The sequence below is a fragment of the Pseudochaenichthys georgianus genome, chromosome 4, assembly GCF_902827115.2.
Source record: "Pseudochaenichthys georgianus chromosome 4, fPseGeo1.2, whole genome shotgun sequence".
NCBI classification, from domain to species: domain Eukaryota; kingdom Metazoa; phylum Chordata; class Actinopteri; order Perciformes; family Channichthyidae; genus Pseudochaenichthys; species Pseudochaenichthys georgianus.
In genome coordinates this window covers 44,713,037-44,734,068 of record NC_047506.1, presented here as the reverse complement: position 1 = coordinate 44,734,068, position 21,032 = coordinate 44,713,037, and the positions used below count along the sequence as shown (strand labels likewise).

Here is a 21,032-nt window from a genome sequence, read left to right as displayed (position 1 = left end):
ACACACACACACACACACACACACACACACACACACACACACACACACACACACACACACACACACACACACACACACACACACACACACACACACACACACACACACACACACACACACACACACACACACACACACTGAGGACAATGAGCACAACCTTAAAATGTAACATACAATATTGCAGAAATAACATGAATTAAATAAAAACATCAAATACATTTTACTGCCTTTTTACGTGTCTTTTTGTTTGTTGCACGTCAGGAATGAAATGAATCTTTTCTGGTTTCAAATGACGACAATGCTTTGGTTATATCTTTGACAATTTAAAATGCATTCTTATTATGATCTGATTATCAAATCTACATACAGTCACAAACATATGTTTTCTTTGTTCATATTCAAATTAGCCCTGTATTTAAACATCAACACTTTTTATAATAATTCAAATATATGTATCATGATCATTGTCAGTTTCTACTGTGATCTGAACACCAGGTTACAGCAGTGTCTGACTGCAGCTCTCCTCCTGGGAGATGACGTGTCTGCGTGACGCTGGTGGAGGTGTGGAGGACAATGTATTTTTACTTTGGAAGAGGACGATGATATTTCAGGTAACACGATGGAAAAAAGACTTCCGCTTTGCAATTACATCCTTCAGAATAAAAGTAAAACATGAATTTCTCCATATAAATTATTAAAGTAATAACATTATTACATTGTATGACTATTACACTCAGGTCTGTTCTCTGTCGTGGCTTTATAATGACTGCTTGTTTCAGTTGTGTGCGCATTTCGTGTATTTGATATGTTTGTCTGAGGCCTGTAGGGTTGTAAATCACGCTTTTATTCTGAAAAGCAAAGGATAAACCCCAGAGGAAAGCTTCTTTCCTGTTTTGCCGGCGGAGCGGAGGAAGGAGGTGATGGTGATGGAGGGAGGAGGAGGAGGAGGAGGAGGAGGAGGAGGAGGAAGAGGAGGGCTGATGTGTGCTGATCAGAAGCAGGTCTGATGATGATGAGGATGATGATGATGATGATGATGATGATGATGGTGATGATGATGATGATGATGATGATGATGCTATGAGTCAGAGAGCGGAGGGTTCAGGATGCTCACAGAGTAGAGAAGCCCCGCACACAGACAGAGGACCGGCTGAGACACGGTGAGTCCGCGCATCTCACCCACACAGCCCGGCGGCCGAGCACCTTACTCGGTCTGATCTCACCAGCCGGCTCGGTGCTGTGGTGCTGTGGTGCTCTCATTTCATCACTGTGTGCGTGTGTGGAACAAACTACTCAATGCGCGTGCAACGCTGTGCCCGCCCGTTCCTGATCTTAATATTGATAGGAGTCAGCCTGATTTACATGATGTGAGGAGATAATGAGACTGCAGCTGACTGAACCTGAGAACAAAGCAGCAGGTCAGCTGAGTGTGTGTGTGTGTGTGTGTGTGTGTGTGTGTGTGTGTGTGTGTGTGTGTGTGTGTGTGTGTGTGTGTGTGTGTGTGTGTGTGTGTGTGTGTGTGTGTGTGTGTGTGTGTGTGTGTGTGGCCTGGCATTACTATACTTGTGGGGACCTAAATCTGTCTGTCACGTGTGGGGACTCGCCTCCACAACTTGGAGGTCCCCATGAGGGGAATCATTAATTTTAGGGTGAAGACTTGGTTAGGGTAAGGGTAAGGGTAAGGGTAAGGGTTAGGGTTAGGCATGTGTTGGTTATGGTTAAGGTTAGGATAAGTCTCCAGGAAATGCATGTAAGTCAATGTAATGTCCCCTGAAGTGATGTATACATGGTATGTGTGTGTGTGTGTGTGTGTGTGTGTGTGTGTGTGTGTGTGTGTGTGTGTGTGTGTGTGTGTGTGTGTGTGTGTTGTATAAGTATGTTCATGACGACAGAGAACACGACAATCTGTTACTGCTGTCAAATCTCTCAGGGGGAGTCAGCGCATACATATTCTAGGAATACTACAGTGATGGGCCTACTCCTAAATTAATGTTTTACAACAAGAGTATGCAGAATTTAAATCAGTAGTGTGATCTAAATAAAAGGAATGTACTCCACTACATCATTCTCTATATTTGAATAGCAACCATATTGGAACAAATTCCAAGGCATTGTCTTCAGCTCACAAAAAACAATATACATTGTTTTTTGGAGTATTGAAGCTGCAGCAGATTGTTCAAAAGTAAAATGGAGAGATTATTAAATGTGGAAATGTTAGGAGTCACACTGACGGTGTGAAACTGCAGCAGGGATTCTGTGTGTGTGTGTGTGTGTGTGTGTGTGTGTGTGTGTGTGAAGTTTCCATTTTCCAGATAGTGGAAATAATACAGCAGGTGTTGATTATTTCCTGTAGCTAGCATATGAATGTACTAACATGCTAACGGTCTGCTGTTCCTATTAAGACACTAATAGTTTTGTGCTGTGACCTTCTAAATGTATAAGAAATGTGACATAAAGCTGATTGTAATGAATGAGTGATAACCCACCATCAGTGCATTATGGTAACACATGTCCTGTGCTCTGTGTGCACTGATGTTTTATACGGAGTACAACACAGTTCTGTCCTGGGCTCATTACTGTTTCAGTCTCAGGTGTATTCGATCAGAGGTTATTTTACTATGTGGTCTCAATAAGACGGAGAAGTAAACTAGGATGCATTTCACAGATAAACAAACATGCAATGAATTGTGTTGCTTACAGCAACAAAAAGCACAATATGTATTGTGTTTTACAAAACCTTTTTTACAACACTTTTACAAAGCAGCCGAGTATTATGGGTAGTATTCAGACAGTATTTAGACAGGTATTCTTTTTACATTCACCTTATATTCTGCGGGTAAAGTGTTTTAACGTGATGATTTAACACTGATCCAGCACGGTTGAACTCCTTTTGGAACTGGGACTCTCACAGATGAAAGTCATCCATCCCTCAGCTCAGTTCGTAGCTTCTAATGATCCTAACCGCCGGACTGTGGCTGCCGATCATCAGATCTATGACGCTGCTGGCTCAGTTGGTGGTGTTTTCCCTGCCGCCCGCCTCCGCACAGGAAGTGACGTAATAACATGTGGGAAGGCGGGTAACCATGACAACTGCCGTGCCGATGATGACATGTTTGCACTTTTCTGCGTGTGTATAGATCTCTGCTGTCTGTCTCTCCTTTCCTCTGTTTCGAGCAATGTCGCCACAGCAACCAGACAACTCACACACACACCCACACACAGTACATTCAGATGCTCCCATGGTTACAGTCAGTAACACAATGGATGCTATCAGGAGGCGTGTGTGTGTGTGTGTGTGTGTGTGTGTGTGTGTGTGTGTGTGTGTGTGTGTGTGTGTGTGTGTGTGTGTGTGTGTGTGTGTGTGTGTGTGTGTGTGTGTGTGTGATTGATTTACAAGCTGCTGATCAGTCACTGGTCTTAACTTGTGTTTGAGATAAGGAGCACTGACGTTGGTGGGGGGGGGGGGCTCACATGAATGAGGTGTGAATACTGCCCTAATGCTAGTGTATAATAGCCATTTTATTTCTCAGGTTTTAATCTTACAGAAGGCTTAAACTAATATTTGAAATTGTTTTATTTTAAGTCCTACATATCACTGAATGAGGTAACACTATAGAGATTGAGCCTATAAGGCCCACTCATGAAAGCCATTGGATTTGCAGTAATACGAGCAGACTATCTGGAGACAAGCGGCCGACAGCTAATGGTCTGTCATGGACCAGCTGTGAAAACAAATATCCCTCTGGAACACAAAATGAAAATCTAGTCATGCATTTTCCATCACGCAGGGCGAAGCTACAACAGAATCGCCCTTCAGCTCACTTGTGTGTCAAGGGACCTTGTTTACCAAACTCTAAGCCCAGCACATGTTTGGTTTTGCTGAATAAAAGAACAATGTGATAGCAAGTCCCAGGAGCCCACTTACTATTGGTAACGATGTTTGGCTTTCTGGGAAGTGCAAAACAAACCTGTAATTACCATTTAGCGACAAAGGTGGCGCCAAAGAGAAAAAACAGAGCTCTGCAAGATAGCAACTTAAAATATTGAAGGAGATTAAAAGCATTATACACTGAATACATTTCAGAATACTTTTTACTATTACATGTAAAAAGTGAATTTGATGAGCTGGTTTGAACTCTTGTACTCTGATGCTATGTAGAGGTCGTACACGGAGAGCTGGGCTCATACAGCAGGAAGCAGTGGGAGGAAGAACACGATGGTGTGATAGTATCTCCTGTCACAGACGTAATCTCAGTCTGGATCTGTGAGTAGCAGGAGGCTGGCAGCTCTCAGTGAGATTAGTAAAAGGGTAGATGGGATATGTATTGCAGAGAAAGGAAGTTAGCTGTAGCATTAAACACAGAACACTTGAGACGCAGGAGGACCGGACTCCTGCGTAGTGCTTCCTCTCCTCTGTAGTGTGTTGGTTGTTATCAGCGCTCCTCTTCAATGAGATGCAAAGCTCTAATCAATGCTCGTTAGTCATTCTGTCGGGAATACTGCTCGGCATTTTAATTCCTTCCCGTTCCTCACATCGTCTGTGAATACACTGAGGGTTCAGAGAGACGAGGCTGCCTCACGTGCTTCAGTCACTGAACATTGAAATGTCACTGGAGGATGTATTCATCTCTCACTGTCTGTTAGACAGGAGACACACAAAGGATCATAGGCATTCGTCCTATCGTTCTTATTCACATATCATTTGTGATCTGTTTGAGCTGAATATATCATATCATTTATTTTAAAGTAGGCAATGTAGTAGTTTATAGGAAGTTAAGTAAAGCGAGGAAAATACTTTCTTAACCAGGGTTAAGCGTTCTGTAACCAACAAGTCAATACATTAATGTGTTTTACAATAAAGCTAACCTGAACACAACTGCTTAACTATACTGTAAATGAATAAAGAATATATAACAAAGCACCTATACATATATGAGTAGTCAAGTGCGGTGTTTATACAATTAACAGGGTTAGCATCCCAAATCACATACGATTGGATAAATCAAGAGATGAAGGATCAGAAGTACATGTATTGTGAAATGTGTCTTTGAAGGCACAATAATTATTAATATATAAATATATGTATTATTCCCAATGCCCTCCATCCTGGGCGCTCTGTTCGTATCCTTCAGGCTCAGGTCCTCCACCAGAGGCCTGGAGCCTGAGGGTTCAGTATCTCAGCTGTTCCTAGGACTGAGCTCTTCTGAGGGTTCAGTATCTCAGCTGTTCCTAGGACTGAGCTCTTCTGAGGGTTCAGTATCTCAGCTGTTCCTAGGACTGAGCTCTTCTGAGGGTTCAGTATCTCAGCTGTTCCTAGGACTGAGCTCTTCTGAGGGTTCAGTATCTTAGCTGTTCCTAGGACTGAGCCCTTCTGAGGGTTCAGTATCTTAGCTGTTCCTAGGACTGAGCTCTTCTGAGGGTTCAGTATCTCAGCTGTTCCTAGGACTGAGCTCTTCTGAGGGTTCAGTATCTCAGCTGTTCCTAGGACTGAGCTCTTCTGAGGGTTCAGTATCTCAGCTGTTCCTAGGACTGAGCTCTTCTGAGGGTTCAGTATCTTAGCTGTTCCTAGGACTGAGCCCTTCTGAGGGTTCAGTATCTTAGCTGTTCCTAGGACTGAGCTCTTCTGAGGGTTCAGTATCTTAGCTGTTCCTAGGACTGAGCTCTTCTGAGGGTTCAGTATCTTAGCTGTTCCTAGGACTGAGCTCTTCTGAGGGTTCAGTATCTTAGCTGTTCCTAGGACTGAGCTCTTCTGAGGGTTCAGTATCTTAGCTGTTCCTAGGACTGCACTCTTTGGGACTGAGATCTCGAATGTTGTTGCTGGGATTTTCTGGAACAACTGTCCCAGTTTGGGGGTACTGCAGTGCTCAGACCACCACAGAACCACTGCTGCTGTACCTTCCACATCTTCTCCAGCTCCTCTCTGAGCCCTTCGTATTTCCTTTTGGGCCTTTTGCTTGGGATTGCTATTTCTATCAGAGCTGCCAACTGTCCAGCACAACGATGTGTGGTTAGTCAGCCTGAATCTGTGGCACAGGATGATAGCTTACAGATATATCTGGAGGGTACTGCTCTTTATGGCCTATGTGGTTCAATTTGTTGCCCACATCTCTAGGATCACCGCCTGGTGGTCTCAGTAATGGTCTCACATCTTAATTTCAGAGCAAACTTTCTCTCGTGACGAAGGGGGCTCCAGGTATCCATTGGTCCCACATCCCGTTATGTCTTATCGCCTCTGCCCTTGTCCACAAATGTCTGGTTCCAGTAGCGCATTTCTCTAAACCTTTAATAATCGCTAAAACAAACAGTTTCCAAATGGTTTTATTTTCTAAACTAAACTGTAATCTAACCTAAACCAGACAGTTTGACTTTTAAAGCAATCGTTCAACAGCTGGGCGTGCTAACAGTGGATTATTGTGATGGGGATGATCTGCAGTTGAAGCAGGTTGTGTGTCCAGCTGAAGGACTCTCCCAGAATACAGCAGAGTGCTTCTCATTGACCAGTTACTGTTGATGGCACTTAGACTAATTTCATTCCAATGGTTTGTCTGTTCCTGCCTCGCTCTGTGCGAACAGTGTGATCAGAAGCTTATGCTGCTCTCGCTTTCCCTTTTAACCCTGCTTTGAGAATATTACCTGATTTCAACCTTTCTATTATTTTTCATTTGATTTGCTTCATTTGCCACAAATGGTGATATCCAATCAGGAATATCTAATAAACAAATTCTAACTAGAATTTTAATTAACGTAAATTCATACATGATATTTCTACAAAGGGCTAATCCTTCAGTAACCATTCTGTACTGAATGATGTGTGTAATCCAACTTCTCCTCTTCTCCCCTCCTGTCCAGCATAAAGTCAGATTTCCAGAGCAGCAGGCGGACCTTAACTCCCAGAATGCCTGAGCAGAGTAACGATTACCGGGTGGTGGTGTTTGGAGCCGGTGGAGTGGGGAAGAGCTCGCTGGTCCTTCGGTTTGTCAAAGGCACCTTCAGAGACACCTACATCCCCACTGTGGAGGACACGTACAGACAGGTAGGTCTCTCTGGTGTCCCTTCAACGCTTGTAATAACACACTTTTACGAATATTGATTAGAAGCTGTTCTCTCTGCAGGTGATCAGCTGTGACAAGAGCGTCTGTACGCTGCAGATTACTGACACAACAGGAAGTCACCAGTTTCCCGCCATGCAGCGACTTTCTATCTCTAAGGGCCACGCCTTCATCCTAGTGTTCTCCATCACCAGCCGCCAATCACTGGAGGAGTTGAAACCCATATACCAACAGGTTAGTCTTTATTTAGTTAATGTAGGCTCTTTTAAGGGTACTTTTACCTTAACTTTATATTTAATACAAGTTTTGTTATTTTTTATGAGCAAATCTTAGAGGAACCTCAGAGTTGTCAAGAGGATACATAGATATCAAATATCTTCTGTCTGAACTTGGTCTCATTTTCTGCGTGCAGATTAGCATTGACATTCAGTCCAGAGTAAAATATTGATTTGATATGTATTAGTCTCAGCTCAGCAGCAGTAAAACGTGTTTATTCTTTTCTTTAGTTTTTTTACCAACTGTGAAAGCTGTAAAGCTGCATCATAAAGGTTCTCTGGGAATGTTGTCTTGACTTGATGACATTTCCCTCCAGGTCCTTGCCATCAAAGGTACGGTGGAATCCATTCCCATCATGCTTGTGGGCAACAAAAGCGATGAGACGGCTCAGCGCGAGGTGGACACGAAGGTGGCCGAGGCTCAGGCTGCAGCCTGGAAGTGCGCCTTCATGGAGACATCGGCCAAGACAAACTCCAACGTGAAGGAACTGTTCCAGGAGCTGCTGTCCCTAGAGAAGAAGAGGGACATGAGCCTGAGCATCGACGGCAAGCGCTCAGGGAAACAGAAACGAGCCGACAAGTTGAAGGGGAAGTGCAGCATCATGTAGATCAGGCGCTGGACTCGCTGTACAGGTGTGGAAACAGGAGGGGGAGTCTGCTAATGAACTCCCATAGAGATCCCCCCCCATCCATCTTTACCTTATGCCAGGGCCTCTGGGATGCTCCTGGCCCTGAACTGGATTGTGTTTGTGGCTGCGAACACTTACATATACAGACCCATCAACCATTACACTCAAATTATAATAGAGGAATACTCCACTGATTTTATTTTGTGTATCTTTGGCCAAGCCATGAATGTAACTTTGTGTAGAAGCATAATGTTAATAAGATAGAACTTTATTTATTCCTGTGGGAAGTTGTTGAGCAGCCGACGCAGTACAAAGATTAGAGGATTAAAGATTGTTGAAGGAATAAGTAAACCAGAGACGAGATAACATTACAGAAATAATGGTTCTGAGATTTGAAGAGGTGTTTTCTAACCTCACAAAACAATGGAGCTAGCTAACCATATGCTAACTCTTGGCTTGGAAGTATGTAACAGAGAACTAAAGTAGAGTAGATCAATTCTTTAAACTTTTATTGTTGTGATTTTGGTTTAAAAACAAACCCTTGACTCTGCTGTACCATAGCTACATGCTAAGCTAGGATTTGAGCATCATGGTCACCTCGCTAAAAGGCGCACTTTAGCTTGTCCCAGCGTCCTCTCCTGTGGTTTGGTTGGTGCCCTGAGTAGAGGATGGGAACCCTGGTTTACTTTTTTCATATCTGCGACCACACCCTGTGGTTAGCTGCCTCATGACTTTTCTCCACATATTGATCATAAATGTAGCCATTAAACAGCTACAGATAAGGCTGAAAACAGTGAAGTATTCCTTTATCTAACAGGACGAGCAACAATTCCATTATAATTCTATTCTTGCTGGCTGTGACCGCAAACTACAGGATGTTCCCTGTCGGTTCTGCTTCCTGCTCATCATTAGAAGAACGCCTACATACAAGCTAAAGGTCTTTACCCTACACATTAACAGCACGGCCACTCTAATACGCTGACAGACTGCAGGACAAACAGCAGACGCTCTTAAAACATCAGGAAAGTCAAAATGGCTTCAATGAATTCCACAAGCACAAGCTGGCCTTCCACTCTTGTTTTCATTTCTGTCAGGCTCTCTGGAGACAACATCCGTTAGCAAAAATAGCTGGACAAACTGTATGTATCATTTAAAGAGACGGGGACATTTCTGGAATCATCATTAGTTTAATCTTCATCACACCACAATCTCCCAAACATTTAAAAGCAGATTGAGGTGCATTTTGGGCAATGTAGGTGCCAGGTTTGCAAATTGTATGTGTAATAAAATACACACTTATTGACGTTCATTAGTCTGACAATGTGAAGTGCTCTTTTAAAAAAAGCAGAGTTTAAAGTAGAGATCCATTATATGGCTCCACGTAGCTTTTGAGCACTTTAAGGACTTTTTTGGCATCAAGTTTCAATAGAAAGCTTATAACACAAATGAATTACGTTGCTTTTGTCAGCTGTAATTAAAGTTTCTTCATTGTTCGCCAGGACCAATACTAAAAGCTTTCTGTGTTTCATGCCGATCAGACGGACTTGAAGGGTGTGTTTCCTCTCTCCTGATGGAGCTAGTTCAAGGCTGCGGTTTTTAAATTGGTTGCTTCGGGTAAGCGCTGCCCCACGTGGTCTTGCTGATGTAGTGCCACTGCTGGTTTCCGAAAGTTAAACAAGATAATTATATTTCATTAAAATGTTTTACTTTCTACTTCTTTCCCCCCCTTTTTAAATCCTCTCTTTACTGATATCCCTCTTCTGCATGATGAAGAAAATGTTGAATTGTTCCTTTAACTATCAGTCAAGATAGTCCCTGTGAGCAACAGCTGTATATTGTAAATGTCTTTCCTACCACTTTACTTGACAGTTTGATATATTCTTGAACATAAGTGGGCTTAAAACTTTACAAAGCACAAACACAACAAACTAAAGCAAGCACACGTTGATCCTGCAGAAAATCTGTTATATTATGTTCATGTCAGTCCATGCTGATCACATTTATGCACTTTTGAAAAATGCTTTATGTTTTTCTCGACTGTAAAAAGCTTTATAACAAGTGTTGTGTCTAAGAGGTCACCGTATCCTCCGTGTTACATCAGTCTGGCTTCAGCAATATTAAAATGTATTTACTCCGTATGTGGGGAGCGCTGGGGCTGCAGGAGGAAAATAAATAACTTTACATTCCAGTTTTTAAATGGTTTTTTTCATCCTGCACAACTTCATGTCATTCTCAGAACAGATAAGTGCTGTCACATGGCAGGTTTGTTTTGGAAAGAAAAATTACATCTGCTGGATATACATTTGTATTTCCAGAAAATGTTGCTTAAAAAAGCTCTTCATTTATAATAATAATAACGCTCCGTATTTAAAACATACACATTGCTTTGCAGTAAAAATGTATAGTAAATAACAGGGGGCCCAGAATAGACCCCTGAGGGACCCCAAGGTAGATGTATCATTCATGTATCTTTTGCATATTGTATTTCTTGTATGTTGCACTATGTGTTTGCTACCAACTCAACACTCCTGCCCCAGTGCAGGTCCAAGCGGCAGGAAAGAGAAGGAACTATGATCCAGAACAGTCGAACAGATCAAACAAAGCTACCAACATGTTGGCAGCTGTCTACACACTTTTATTCACACAACAGTAGTGCATTTTGCTTTAAAACTAATCAAATGTTGGTATATATTTCAACAAAAGAAATATCAGAAACATGTGGGATTGAAGGGTCATTACAAGATGTTTTCCTCCTGAGGACTTCAGAGGACACTGCTGAGACCGTCCCTGAAGCTCTGTGTTCTGGCTTCACATTTGTTTTTAGGGTAAATGGAACTATTCTCATGTGAAGGAAGTGATTCAATAAAAATAGTGCTGTTGTACAGAAACACGTTTGTTTATTTTATGAAATGCTGATGAAAACAATGTTAAACCTGATTTAACAACATATTTCAAACATGTATGAAGTTCAGTCTCTGCACACATCTTTGATATTGTTCAGGCAACATAAACACAAAATTACATTAGATATAACATTTAGTCTTAGACACAAAATATGTTCAGGACAAAAGTAAATTAGAATATTGTTTCCCAATGAATCCCAAAACAACAAGAAATTGTTTACATACAGTACCTGTCAGTGTGTTCAGGGATTCATCCCTGACCTGCGTCTCGAAGGCAGAAGGACCTCCAATGTTAGGCTCTCTAAATATGTTTAACTTATTCTTTCTGCTGCTTGACAGTCGCTACAAAGATCTTGCACATCAAAAATATTTACAGACTGGTGTGGTTGTCTGTGAGATGTGTTTTATAGATTAGACGCTCAATAGGCGCTTTCACACCGCAGTACTTTTCCCACAAAGATTAATCAGAACTTAGTTAATGAGAACTCTTTAGTTCTCATGAACTAAGTACAGATCGCGTTCACACCGGAATAAGTCCCTGAGGGTGGATTAGGCAAATGAAGCCGCTGACGTCACTTCTTCTTCTTCTGCTTTGGGTTTACTGGCAGGCCGCAAACAACTTCACGACGTATACTGCCACCCGAAGTCCCCGGCCGGAAGTCCCCGGAGTTTTATGGGGCGTGGTTTGCAATCCGCCCAGCCAATCAGAAATAGGAACCTTTTTCTCCTACGAAAATCCCTGCTCTCTAGCAGGCACGGAAAAAGGTTCTCATGAACTAATTTTAGTTCCGGAATTTTTTTGGTGTGAACGCAACATTTCGGAACTAAAGTGGGAAAAGTACTGCGGTGTGAACGCGGTGTGAACACTATCTTATTGAAATTAAAATATCTGTAAAATAACAAGATAATTGGGTACTGTCTTCCTTTATTAACTGTGATCCAATCCTCTGCCCTTCATCAGGTAAAACTCACACAGAAAATGTAAATAAAGTAACAAGTATTGAACGTGAGCTGTGAAACAGTTTTCCTTCTTTGGATTTCTAGTAAAAATACTAGTTTATTAATACCCAGATGGGAAATGGTTTTGGGTGTAGAACACTGATAAATTAGAAAGGACCCAGAAAGTGTGGCCCAGGAGACCAACTCAAAGTGAAACTGATGCAAGAAGACTGTCAAAACAGACCATTCACAAAACCAACCCACATCAGATAAAAAAGAAAAAATATCATATCATTCAGACGTTTTGGGCATCATTAAAGTCTCTCCATAAAAATGTGTCCCTTCAGAAATGCTTAAGTATTGCACTAAGATCTCTGCTCCTTAATTACACAGGCTTCAGATTCTTATAGTTTACGACATCAACGTTTATCAAATTAATGTTTTTATTTACAAAATATATTCAGGAAAAGTGATCATTCCCATGCACTTCAATACATAGCCTACTTAATACAAATGTACAGGTTCATTTTGATGCAACAAGCCACTCATCAAATATCCACCCCCCGATGAGTCTTACTCGTAGAGCTAAGTTTACCATCCGTTTAAGTGGAACAAAGATCTGGAATGGCCTTCCCAACCAGAACACAAAACTGTACCTCGCTGCATTGCTTTAAGAAATCATTTGACCATTGCGTGATGCCAGGTTTTGAGAGTCACAACAATGTTATTTTGTTAAAAGTATAGTATATTTTGTTCTTAAAGTTTGCAATTGTTATTCAATTTAAGCAATTGTGGTATAATGATCTTGTGTTTTATATAACATTTTGATTTTTAGCATTATTAAGAAAGGCCTTTAAATAAGCCCAATGGGTTTTTTGCCTCTTCCTGCACTGTTTGTCATTTGTTATCTGTTATGTTTGTGTATTATTAAATTGTGCAAAAACACTAGAGCCTTAAAGGTGGTGTAGGTAAGTTTGAGAAACCGGCTCGAGATACACTTGTTGTTATATTCCATGGAATGCTCTTAACATCAATGAATATCTGAAGTGCTTTGACAAAAAAATCCATAAAAAAATGTCATCTGTGGAAGCCGTAGTACTGTAAAAAGCACGACCAATCATTTTAGCCGGGCCGGCTAAAATAACTGGATGGCCTACCTGCCTGTCAGCCTTTCATCTGTGCACAAGCTTATCTCGTGCCCTCATTGGTCATGTGCTCGTTCGTGTGTGTTGGAGGAGGGGCTCTGTGAGGAAGTGGCAGATTTTTTCCGGCTGTGTATTTTCAAATTCTAGCGCACTCGAGCTGGTTTCTCCAAAATTACCTACCCCACCTTTAACCTGAGCATGTTTTTGAGGTCTCAGGCTCAGGCCATTGAAGACCACTTTTGACCAGACAACGACACAGGTGAGCCATTTTGCCGTTTTTAGCTACCTAGCGCCTCGCCGGCGCGTCCAGGTGTGCATCATTTACGTAATTAATCATATATTTTGGATTACAAGGAATAGAAATATGATTCAGATATCCCCGGAATCGCTGGAAGTGTAGCTTTCCATCGGTACCTCCTGTGAGACAGAGGGTGTTTCTCAATCTCGAGTACGCTTGCTTGGTAGCACATGTCTAACTAAGGCCCCAGCGGGGACCTTGCTCCCTGCGTGTGCCTGTCTGTGTCTGTGTGTTTGCATGTTCCGATTAACCCAGCCTCCCCCAAATGTTCTCTTTCTTTTGTGTCTATATCTACGCCGGGATCCGGAGTCGAGGCTGATCCTCTTGCTGTGGTCCTGTGCCCTGGATCCTCTATCCTGAGTTCTGGATTAAGTCGTGGACTTCGAGTCGTGGCTGGGCCTGTCTCTATGGTCCTGCCTGGGTCTCGTCATGCTGCTTCCCTGATGGCTCCCACAGGATTATTGACATCCTCGTCGAATGATGTTCGTTTAGGCCAATCAGAATGCACCAAACTTAATGTGGAGTCGGTGTGTAGTTATGCTAAAACAATGTTGGACACCATAATCTTCTCTGGTCCCCTCCCCAATGTCATCATTTCAGCGCTGGTTGTCTTGGTAGTGCCCAGCAAACAATGTGGGCTTCGTAAATAATTGGACAGCCTTCTGGGGAAAACCTGGTCTGATTAAGAGAGATAGCATTCATCCTACTTTGAAAGGTGCAAATCTCATTTCAGCAAACATCTCAGGGCTTTGTGGACTTAATCCATGACGAACGAAGTTGAGACCAGGAGGCGGAGTCACAGTCTTACACGCTTCTCTGCGCTCTCTCCTAGGCAGTCATCCATAGGAATCCCGAACCCAATAAAATACCCAATATTAGCGGTGTGTGTGTCTGCCCAAGGACAATTTAAGGTAAAACCTAATAGAGGTGTCATACATAATAACCTAATAAAAGTAAATGTAACAACTACTACAGTGCAACAAAACAGGAAGATTAAATGTGGTCTCTTAAACATAAGATCTCTAGCATCTAAAGCAATATTGGTAAATGATTTAATATCAGATTATAATATTGATATATGCTGTCTCACTGAAACTTGGTTGAGACATGAAGAATATGTCAGCATAAATGAGGCCACTCCACCCAGCCATGTCAACATATTGCTCGAGGCACGGGCCGAGGAGGTGGAGTTGCAGCCATCTTTGACTCAAATTTACTTATCAATACTAAACCAAAATTAAATTATACCTCCTTTGAAAGCCTCGTTTTTAGTCTTACGCATCCGACCTGGAAAACTGTGCAGCCAATCTAATTTGTTACGGTGTATCGTGCACCAGGTCCTTATTCAGAATTCTTATCTGAATTCTCTGAGTTTTTATCAACTTTGGTTCTTAAAACAGATAAAGTAATTATCGTAGGTGACTTTAATATTCATGTTGACGATGATACAAAAAGCCTTACTGTTGCATTTAACTCTATATTAGATTCTGTTGGTTTCTGTCAGAGTGTAAATAAACCAACCCACTGCTATAATCACACTCTCGACCTTGTTCTGACTTATGGTATTGAAATTGAGCAACTATTAGTCGAACCGCATAATCCTGCTTTATCCGACCATTTCTTAGTAACTTTTGAAGTACTGTTACTAGACTATAAAGCATTAGTCAAAAGTGCTATAGCCACATTTAAGGAAGAGATTCCACCAATACTTAACTCGATAGCATGTCTGCATGTAAGGGAGGAAACTTATACAAAATGTACACCACCCCAAATTGATCATGTTGTTGATAGTGCTATAGATGCGCTGCGAATAAAATTAGACTCTGTTGCTCCTTTGAAAAAGAAGAAAATAAAACATAGATTAGCTCCATGGCATAATGCCGAAACCCGCAAAATAAAGCAAAAGTCGAGACAACTTGAAAGGATATGGCGTTCCACTAAACTTGAAGAATCTCGTTTAATTTGGCATATTACTCTCAATGAATATAAGAAAGCACTGCGTAAAGCGAGAGCAGCCTACTACTCTTCATTAATAGATGAGAATAAGAATAATGCAAAATTTCGTTTCAGCACTGTAGCCAGGCTGACAGAGAGCCATAGCTCGATTGAGCCTTCTATTCCCATAGCACTCAGTAGCAATGATTTTATGTGCTTTTTTAACGATACAATTGTTACTCTTAGAAACAAAATTAATGACCTCTTGCCTTTGACCAGTATAGTGTTATCAACAGCTCCAAAGTTAGCCATGGAGTGCCACAGGGCTCAGTGCTCGGACCTATTTTGTTCACATTATATATGCTTCTGTTATGCAATATTATAAGGAATCATTCTGTACATTTTCATTGTTATGCGGATGATACTCAACTATATTTATCAATCAAGCCTGATGAAATTAATCATCTAAATAAAATTCAAGACTGCCTTAAGCACTTAAAAATGTGGATGACCTTACATTTTTGCGCGCGCAATGCAGTGTGTCTGGCTGCGTGCCTGTGTGTTTGTGTGCTGTATGCGAAGGGCACTAGGACCGCTCAGTTGAAAGGGCAGGCACAATGCTCGCACGTGTGTGTGAGATTTTCTCCTGTGGGCCGCGGGCGCGGCATCATTGTTTGTGTGGCATGTCAGCCTGTTCAGTCGTGTGGGAAAATGAGCGCTGCCGGTGGAGGAGGTGATAATGAAAGAGGAGAAGAGAGAGAGGATGTGGTTCTGGGCCCTGGCCCTTCTAAAAAGAAAAGACTTGTGTCTTACAACAAACAGTGGAAGAAAAACACAGTTGGGTAAAGCCTGTGAGTGGAGGTGTGTGTGTGTGTGTGTGTGTGTGCGCGTGTGCGCTGGGAAAATGGTTGGTTGAAGGATAACATTAAGTCTAATAATGATGTACCGCGTATACTTTGCATTACTTAAATCCGGATTTTTTTTAATTTATAGATTATTTAAAAAATTTTTTTTTAATATTAAGAATGTTAATTAAAAGATACACATTATGCAAATGTTAAAATCTGAAATGCTAAAAATAAAAATTGTACAGTGTATGGTTTTGACTATGAAATATGAAAATTAGAAATCTGGTGAAAATCTAAATCTACTGTGTACAGTGCATACCGATGTGTATGCAATTATGTAAATGTCATAACTTGTGTTAGCTTCAATACATTTGTTTTCTTATTTGAAAGAGTATTATATAAAGTTTCTTATCTTATAATTAGAAACCACTTGCAATTCTATCTCGGCGATGAAGCATGTGTTTATTTATAACACTTAAAATTAGACTTCAAAATGCTATTGAGTGTTTCCTCTATGTAATAATTCTGTACTACCAGCAGAGTGCGCTATTGTAATTTCCAGCTTAATCCACTAGGGATTACTGTTGCAAAACTAACCTCTCTTTAACAAGAAAAGCTTATTTTCTTCTTAAAAATGGAAAGAACATTACACTATGGTAAAACAACACAGCACAGAACCGCCAAAACACATTTGCAAACTGGAATATTTCAAAAAAATGTCAATTCACACTTGCAAGCAGAAAAGAAACTTCCAAAATCAGATCCCTACAAATACCAAACTTCTATTTTATAGTTCCAACTCTGCAAAGAAATATGATTTGTCCTTCTCAAGATGGAGTGCCTCATGTGAGTAGGACTGGGTAAAAACAAACAAGAGTACTTTCAATTAGCATTTCACAAAATGGCGACTGCCGTGTGGTTCATTGTAAACATGCTGGCAGGACAAGATGGCAACTGATTTTCCAACCTTTGACCTGAAGAACAAAGGGATTTGAAAACACCTCGTGACTCTCACAGCGGAGTTTAAAATTCAACACAAAACAACACTGCAGTTTAAAATAACATTTCTATTTAATTTACAATTATAAATGGGCCTCATACCCTTACGTCATTGCCCTCAACCCATGTACGTAATGTTTTGACTTTAAGAGCCAGTATGGTTATCTCCTCTGTTTAAACACGCTATCATGGGACAAAGTAAGACGCTAATCAAACACAATCAGCAGAATATCGTCTATCTAACGCACAAATGTCGCATTTCTCGTCGTAATCCACACGCAATGTCTGTTTGAAAACAGAAAATACAACCACTGAAAGCTTCAAACTTTTCAGGCCTTTTCCTCGAAAAGGACTTTTTTTTAAAAAGAAAGCCTCACACTGTAATTAAAACACTCACTCAACTTCTGTTCTTGTCTCAAACAGTCCCCACTGTTTAATGGCCTAAAACCATTCACGTTAAATTAAAACGTAACAAGAAACACTTTTTGAAATGATTGCTCATCACACAAAGGACTTTTAGAAAAGAAAAACAGGCTCACACTGTCTTTAACACAAACACTCGCTCCAATATTCTCAGCTTCCACTGTGATTGTGTTCTTTGTCTCAAGCAGTCCCGACTGCTAAATAGCCTCAAACCATTCACGTTAACTTAAAACGTAACAAAAAACACTTATTGGAGCGATTAGCCTTTTGCCGACATGTAATAACAGACAAACGAATAGCATGCAGGGTTAAATATTAGAAAAATAAGTAATTTGAACTCACCCTGCTTGTGAAAATGCAACGCCACGTGTTATATGATTGTTATTGTTATAAATGTGGTTGTTTTAACATTAAATGCACAGCTATTTTCAGGATCCGCTGGCCTCCGTCAGACACACACATGTAACATTGTCCTGCATAAACTATGAAGAATTCGACATAACAGGTTTCCTCTTACCAAGTCTTTCGAGCTCGTTGTGTGTCTGAACGGACGCTGCGTCCCCGGAAAACAGCTGCTTCTTAATCTCTCCCGGTCCAACGAAGAATCACGTCAGCTGGTCCCAATTGTTATCTGTGTTGGTTATTCTCGCGTCCAGGAGAGAAGCTTAAAAAGGAGACTAAATTGAGTCTCTGAGATTGTTTCAAATTGGTACTTTAATTAATAAAAAGCGTGGTAATGTTACAAACAGGATATTGTCCGACAGAAATACAGCTGTGTCTCTGCCTCTCACTAGCGGAGAAAGAGGTCGAACGCCTCAGGTCGCGCTGTTTATATATCCTCTGCTGGCTCCTCCCTGCGGGCCGGCTCTCCACGTTTCAATGTCCGTTGTTACGCATATCAGAGGATACAGACATTGTACATTCAATATATATCTAAACACGCCTTTTCTCCTCCTTAACTCTTTTATTTAACACATTCTAAACGCTGTAATCAATACTCCAAAAAATACAGGAAATACTTCACAGCAGTTTGGTTTCAGGTCGTTCCGAATGTTGTCACATGCTACCCACATCTGTAAACAATAACCTACTCAAATAAACTGTACCTTATCCAACAATATTAATATCTCGACGTCTATAGTTGTAGTGTTGAAATCAGTAGGTTTCGCTGTGCAACATCATATCGCTGCTAAATTCACCTCTATAGTAAATGGTATATTAGCCTCATGCTAACCGGAGATGAAGGATTTTCAGAATAAAAGCTTAACAACTGGTTGTGCACAAGAACTTCTGGTTTTTCAGTATAAAACATCATTTAAACTGACGGTATGTTTAAGGTGCACTATGCTATCAAAACATTAATTTTAATTTCTAACACGTGTCAATCACACCACACATTTGATTCCTATAAACAATACTTTACCTTTTAAGATAGTATTGTTTATAGCAATGAAATGTGTGGTTTGCTTGACACTTGCATGGGGATAATCAGCATACAATACAATTGAGAAATGTAAAATAGACCCTTTTCTCAGAAGCCAAACAGAGATGTAATTTAGGATGTAGGCAGGCCAGGGCCCTGATAATATGCTGTCTCCCTGGAATGGCTGTGACACACTAAATAGATCAGGCCATCATTAATTTGATCTATTACACCTGTGTTTACCCTGCTATGACGTCAACATAGCTGCTGAGAAAAGGGTCTATTGTCGTCACTCACCACCACTGTCATTCAGTTCAACTTTGATGACAAAGCATATTCCACTGGTAGTCAGTAGATCTGGAAATGCGTAGTCGTCCACTTCTGTGCCAGTCTCATCCTCCACTGATAAGATGTTGTCCACAGGGATGGAAAACCTCTCTTTCACTAAAAGGATTGAAGATCAAATATAAGCCACACACACACACACACACACACACACACACACACACACACACACACACACACACACACACACACACACACACACACACACACACACACACACACACACACACACACACACACACACACACACACACACACACACACACACACACACACACACACACACACACACACACACACACACACACACACACACAGGGAAACTGCCTCAATAGTGCATCATATCCATCTAATGTAACAGTAGGTTAATGAGGGTGGATCGCAAAATTCCCCTCTGTGGGACTAATAAAGGTATTCTGATTCATATGCAGTAAAGTGGTTTACTTGCCTTCAGTGATGAAGATGTCAAAACAAGCTTCTGGAATTTGTCTGTACTTCTTTTGGTTTCGGTATCATCTTCAGCTGAAGAGAAGAGCCCTATATGGGTAAAATGGAGATACACAACATTTTTATTCCACAAGTTATTAGATTTTTCACATGAAGCATCACAACTTCCCCTTCTTAAGCAAGCAAATACTTAAATTGTGTAAGGGTGGCATAATATAAATTGGAACTGTCTTTAGATAAATAAATTCTACTTTATGCTCTGTTCTTTTATTTTTGTATCTTTACCTGTGCATGACATATGTTTCGGGACCAAATTATGCACAGTGTTGGTGTGTTGCAACCATCGAGGTTGCAACCCAGTCTCACTGCATTTCGTGTTATAGTCAAAAAAGTAATCTATTGATTCTTGTTCACCAACACGATTTCCCCATTTTTTTTTTGTGTCACACAGAACGAATTTAAAAGCAATGTAAATAATAAGGAAAAAGAGATTTAAAAAAAATACAGATTTCAGTATTCTGACACAGAAAGATTTTAGAAACAATGTATTTCTATTGGTAATATGTTTCGTGCCTGCCCCAAATAATAACAAATTAGAAGGAAAAAAAGATGGAAAAAAAATACAGATTTCAGTGTTCTGAGCCATTTATTTTCCTCCGACATTATACCATTTAAAATAAAAGGGTTAGGCGAAGGGTAAGATATTGAGTAAGAACATGTTTTTTATGAACCACACAGCTTCTGGTCTTCCAAGAAAAAAAAAAACATTCTGTGTGACCATGGGCGTGACACAGCCATTATATGAGGGTGGGACAAGTCCCCCCCACTTTTTCAAATGATTAGTTTAGACCCCCCCACTTTTACTATGCGGAAAGTCCGTGAATCGGTCTCTCCACTCGCCACACTCTGTAGAGCGCTGTGGCAGTGCTTCATATCAAATCCATTCCACTTGCTTATTGAGAGAATGCCCAAATCAATGAAACTCCGTACCATGTTTTCACTACTAGTTTGCACCAAGGCAGATTCTCACATAGCGCGCGCATGTTCAAGGAGTGTTGTCATAGGTGCACAGCTCAGATCTGTTGAAGCGATGCCGGTAGCAGAGGTAAGACACACACACCAAATGTTCAGGAAATGGTTAATACAGTGAACATCAAAGCTGACGATCTCTTGGTTTGATATGTTTTCTCCCCGAGACAACATGGACATAAGAACACTTCAAAGAAGAGGAAAGTAAGTCATCAGCTGGTAGCAGTTAATCAGTTAACAGTGATGGTGGCCACGGCGTCTCAATTCTGGAGAGGAGTTTCGTCTTTATGTCATGATAGAGAGATACAAATACTGAATAGTTTAGATGAGAAAAGGCATTGAAAT

At 40.9% G+C, this 21,032-nt stretch overlaps 1 protein-coding gene across 2 annotated transcripts; it reads left to right on the top strand.

Moving 5' to 3' along the window:
* The first annotated feature begins 971 nt into the window (after positions 1 to 971).
* Positions 972 to 10,144, top strand: diras1a (DIRAS family, GTP-binding RAS-like 1a). 2 transcript variants are annotated; one of them, XM_034080354.1, is made up of 4 exons: positions 972 to 1,160; positions 6,850 to 7,033; positions 7,113 to 7,283; positions 7,642 to 10,144. In XM_034080354.1, the coding sequence occupies exons 1-4, from the start codon at positions 1,081 to 1,083 to the stop codon at positions 7,930 to 7,932; spliced, it is 726 nt and encodes a 241-aa protein (XP_033936245.1). In that variant the 5' UTR covers positions 972 to 1,080; the 3' UTR covers positions 7,933 to 10,144. The 2 variants fall into 2 exon arrangements, with proteins under 2 accessions (XP_033936245.1, XP_033936246.1); XM_034080355.2 differs by lacking the exon at positions 972 to 1,160 and adding an exon at positions 1,186 to 1,418.
* The last annotated feature ends 10,888 nt before the right edge of the window (positions 10,145 to 21,032 follow it).